A 5,306-nucleotide genomic window follows, 5' to 3' on the forward strand; every position below is an offset into this window, starting at 1 on the left:
GCTGGGGAACAGGGACGGGAGGGTGCTGTTGCATTCCTGTTCTGCTTATGGCTTCCCGTTTGACTACTGTTTGGACACTGTGTGAACAGGATGCTGGACTAGATGGACCATTGGTAGGTAATGTTCTTGTCTTTTATTCCACAACTTTACCAGGGTTTCTGCTTCTGGATTCTTTGAAGGAATAAGTTGAGCTTTACATGGGTTGACATGGGCTGTTTTTCAGGCATTTTCTTTCTTTGCATGTTCTACATGTTTCATTAGACAGCCACTAGATGGCACTGTGGTATTGCGCAATTACAGCCATTGAAGCGCTTCATCACACCACTATAAGGCCATCTAGTCCAACCCCCTGCTCAATGCAGGAATCCACCCTAAAGCATCCCTGACAGATGGTTGTCCAGCTGCCTCTTGAAGGCCTCTAGTGTGGGAGAGCCCACAACCTCCCTAGGTAACTGATTCCATTGTCGTACTGCTCTAACAGTCAGGAAGTTTTTCCTGATGTCCAGCCAGAATCTAGCTTCCTGTCACTCAAGCCCATTATTCTCTGTCCTGCACTCTGGGAAAGCAGGTTAGTTCAGGTCAGAAAAAAATACCTTCCTTAAAACCAGGAGCCAAGTTTCAATTATTTAGTTAAACAGTCCGGAAGCTTCCAAAATAGGAAACCTGGCCCAAAATAGGGCAACAAGATTGCTAGCAGGTACTGGTTGATATGAACATTCTGTGTTGGCAGTTTGTGACCAGATCTGGCTTCCAATCTGTTTCCAAGCCCAGTTGAAAGTGCTGATGTTAATTTATAAACCTCTAAGCGGCTTGGGGGCAGGTTGCCAGATAGACCATTTCCTTCTATATTATATTATATTATTATTATTACATTTTTATACCACCCAATAGCCGAAACTCTCTGGGCGGTTCACAAAAATTAAAACCATTAAGAGCATAAAAACAACCAACAATTTAAAAACAAAAATACAAAATACAATATAAAAATACAATATATACCTGCCTGGACCCTAAGTTTGTCTTTAGAAGCTCTCCTGTGGTTGTCTTCGCCAAATGAGGTGAGGAGGATGGTACTAAGGAGAGGGCCTTCTCAGTAGTGGCACCCAAGTTGTGATATGGGCTACATTGTGATCTTTTCGGAGCCAGGTGATGATCTTCCTATCTTCCCAGGCATTTTAGTTCTTCAGTTTTTATTGTTTCAAAATCTTTTACAGTAGTTTTAAAACTTTACCTTGCTGCCGGTTTTTATTCCCCTTCCCCACACCCCATAATTTTAATGTTTAAAATGTTTTATATTATGGTTTGTTGTGCTGTATTTTATGGTTTTAATTGCTGTGAACTGGCCTGAGGACCTCAGCTATTGAGCAATTTAGAAATGTAATAAGTAACTAAAACAATAAAGTAATTTATATACGACCATTTGAGGAATCTTATAAAAACCAAAAAGAAAAATAGCTGTAAATCAAGTGAAGGAAGTTGCAGCAGAGGACCTTTGATCACTCAGAATTGCACAATTCTGGAAGAACAAGGAAAAAAACCCAACATCCCTCCAGACAAACTACATGTTGGGAGGGAGCAATGAGGGGAGGGGAGAGCACCTCCCATTTCAGTATTTGTATTGTAGAAAGTTTATTGATTATTTATTTATTCATTGCATTTATACCCTGCCTTTTTTCCTCCAAGGAACCCAAGGCAGCATACATAATCCTTCTCCCTTCCATGTTATCCTCACAACAACCCTGTGAGGTGGGTTGGGCTGGGAGTCTGTGAATGGCCCAAAGTCACCCAGTGGGTTTCTATATCTGAGTGGGGACTAGAACCCGGATCTCCTGACTCCCAGTCCAACACTTTAGCCACTATGCCACACTGGCTCTTCTGCACTAGTTCCACTGCCTTCCACTTGTACAGCTTCTTCACGTGAGTCATATATGGCACACTCATGTTTGGCCACTCACAGATGTTCTCAAGTCGTTTTGACAATGTTGGCAACCTCCTGCATGTCTCCCACAGATTTCTCTGGTAACTCTGTTTAAAACAAACTATGATATCCTGATTTTACTGAAATATCTTGGGATAATAAATAAATAAAAAATATTTTTTCCAAAGCTCTACAAGTTGTTTGGGTATGTCATGGATAAAAATCCACTTTGGTTGTAAGGCAACTCGTTTTATTGAGCATAATACAGCTGTGTGGAGAAAGTGCTGCAGACAAAGAACTTCTCCCCTGGCGGTGTGAAAAGCAGGTATATTTATACACAGTAGCATCTTAACCAATTAGCAGTTGGCAAAATTCTAAAGCAAAACAAATACAGATCAAAGAAAAGTTCATTATACCTTATAAACAGGTGGTCCATAGATTGATCTGGATGGATCAAGCTAACTTATTTGCCTTATACCATATCAAAAGATCTTGACAGTTAGAAATTCCAATTAAACATTTCCTTCCAATAAAGCAGTTTCAGCATTACAGCACATTTAGGCACATGCATCATTCTAATCCCATCATGCAGTTCACTTGCAAGAACCAAACTACATACAGAGGCCTACATACAGAGCAGGTAATATCAAGGCTTCTGGCCTTGCTTTCTCAGTTACTGAGTACTTATTTATTTATTTTATTGCATTTATATACTGCCCCATAGCCGAAGCTCTCTGGGCGGTTTACAAAAGTTAAAAACAGTAAACATTAAAACAAATATACAAAATTTAAAAACATAAAAAGCATAAAGACACAATATTTTTATAAATACAGCTATTCTGGGGTCCGTTAAAAACAAACAAACTCAGCATATGTTGTTAAATGCTGTTAAATGCCGGGGAGAAGAGAAAGGTCTTAACCTGGTACTGAAAATATAACAATGTTGGCACCAGGCAAGCCTTGTTGGGAAGATCATTCCAAAATTGAGGGGCCACCACTGAAAAGGCCCTCTCCCTTGTTGCCATCCTCTGAGCTTCCCTTGGAGTAGGCATTCGGAGGAGGACCTTAGATGTTGAGCACAGCCAGAAGATCGCACAACCAAGAAGAGAGCCAGGGAGGGGCAAACTGCCCAATGAGTGAAGACTCTGAGTAATGAGGCCACCATAGAGATCTTTGATGTCTAGTAAGATTTGAGCTCTGAGTGAAGCTCTTTCCACATTCTATGCATTTATGTGGTTTGTCCCCTGTATGAATTCTTTTATACATACGAAGTTGTGAGCTCTGAATGAAAATCTTTCCACACTCCAGGCATTTATACGGTTTCTCTCCTGTGTGAGTTCTTTGATGTTGAGCAAGTTTTCGATTTTCACTGAAGCTCTTTTGACACTCAATGCTTTTATATGATTTCTCTCTTGTATGAGTTCTTTGATGAATACTAAGATGTGTGTGTTAGCAGAACCACCTCCATTTTTAACAGGAAACTGTAAAATCTCCATTGCACTCCAAGCAAAATGTCAAAATGCCCTGTATGAGAATGTCTCCTTGTGTGCGTCCTTGCATCCTTGATTACTAATATAAACAAGAGTCCTGGCTCCAGCTGTCTGTGTTGAAGTTAACTCTCTGTAACTTACTGTCAGGCCAAAGGTATTGTTTACAGGACTGTTTAGCATAATTAGCTATGCCTCAGTGTTATGTTCTGATTGGTTAATGCTGCTACTGGGCCCTGCCCCTTGAAAGCTTTAATACTGTACCATATTCCCTATGTCTTTTGTCTGATTGCTCCCTTTGAAGAGACCAGGCCTTGATTACTAATCAATAAAGCGCTTTTGAACCCTCTGTCGTTGGAATGGTGGAGTCGTGCTTAAGGGCTGTTTGGATCTCGTCCTTGGGTGAAAAGAACATTGATCTAACATGTGTGCCAACTAAAATTCTTTCCACATTCTAGGCATTTATGTGGTTTCTCCCCAGTATGGGTTCTTTGATGCTTAGCAAGCATTCCACTATCACTGAAGCACTTTGCATACTCTATGCATTTATAGTTTCTTTCCTGTATGAGTTCTTTGATGCTAAGTTTCCCACTATGATTGAAGCACTTTCCACACTCTATGCGTTTATATGGTTTCTCTTGTATGAGTTCTTTGATGAATGGTAAGTGTTCCACTACAATTGAAGCATTTTGCACACTCTATGCATTTATATGGTTTCTCTCCTGTGTGGGTTATTTGATGTTTAGTAAGTGTCCCACTATCACTGAAGCACTTTGCACACTCCATGCATTTATATGGTTTCTCTCCTGTATGGGTTCTCTGATGAATGATAAGTGTTCCACTTCTACTGAAGCTCTTTCCACACTCCATGCATTTATATGGTTTCACCCCTGTGTGGGTTCTTTGATGTTTAGTAAGTGATCCACTATCACAGAAGCACTTTGGACACTCCATGCCTTTATATGGTTTCTCTCCTGTGTGGGTTCTCTGATGAATACTAAGTTTTGAGTGCTGACTGAAATTCTTTCCACACTCCAGGCATTTATATGGTTTCTCTCCTGTGTGGGTTCTCTGATGAATGGTAAGTGTTCCACTATCACTGAAGCACTTTGCACACTCCATGCATTTATATGGTTTCTCTCTTGTGTGCGTTCTTTGATGTAAAGTAAGATGTGATCTCTGAGTGAAGCTCTTTCCACACTCCATGCATTTATATGGTTTCTCTCCTGTATGAGTTCTTTGATGAATACTACGTTTTGAGCGCTGATTGAAATTCTTTCCACACTCCATGCATTTATATGGTTTCTCTCCTGTGTGGGTTCTCTGATGAATAGTAAGTGTTTTACTATCACTGAAGCACTTTGCACACTCCATGCATTTATATGGTTTTTCCCCTGTGTGGGTTCTTTGATGTAAAGTAAGATGTGAACTCTGAGTGAAGCTCTTTTCATACTCAATGCATTGATATGGTTTCTCCTTTATGAGTTCTTTAATGTTCGGCAAGGTTTCCATGTCCACTGAAGCTCTTTCCACACTCAATGCATTTATCTGGTTTCTCTCCTGTGAAAGTTCTGTTGTGCTATCCAAGTCAGAATTATGTTTGAATCACTTCCCACATATGGCACACTTTTTTCCTTCCTTTTCTTTCTGATCTTGTGAGATCTGGAGTTCATGGATGGGTACACCCAGATTTCTTCTTCTTATTTATTGTCAGGTTTTTCTGGTAGTATTTGGTCCCCTTTGTTTCTGAAATAATATTTTCCCCTCTTTGTGCTGTGTAGTTCCTGATGACATCAGAGATGCCTCTTGATATTTCTCATAGTCTCGCCCATCAACTACTTTGGGAGGAAAAAAGAAAAATAACTTCCTCTAAAGAGTTCAAGGAGGAAACCAAGGAACTC

General features: G+C 40.2%; 1 protein-coding gene across 1 annotated transcript; it reads right to left on the bottom strand.

Annotated features, from left to right (window-relative positions):
• Window positions 1-2,983: 2,983 nt before the first annotated feature.
• Window positions 2,984-4,917, bottom strand: LOC134395568 (zinc finger protein 239-like). The gene is made up of 2 exons (XM_063121729.1): window positions 4,062-4,917; window positions 2,984-3,264 (listed from the first exon to the last, which is right to left on the bottom strand). The coding sequence occupies exons 1-2, from the start codon at window positions 4,915-4,917 to the stop codon at window positions 2,984-2,986; spliced, it is 1,137 nt and encodes a 378-aa protein (XP_062977799.1).
• Between the last annotated feature and the right edge of the window lie 389 nt (window positions 4,918-5,306).

Source organism: Elgaria multicarinata, chromosome 3 (assembly GCF_023053635.1).
Source record: "Elgaria multicarinata webbii isolate HBS135686 ecotype San Diego chromosome 3, rElgMul1.1.pri, whole genome shotgun sequence".
Classification (NCBI taxonomy): Eukaryota; Metazoa; Chordata; class Lepidosauria; order Squamata; family Anguidae; genus Elgaria; species Elgaria multicarinata.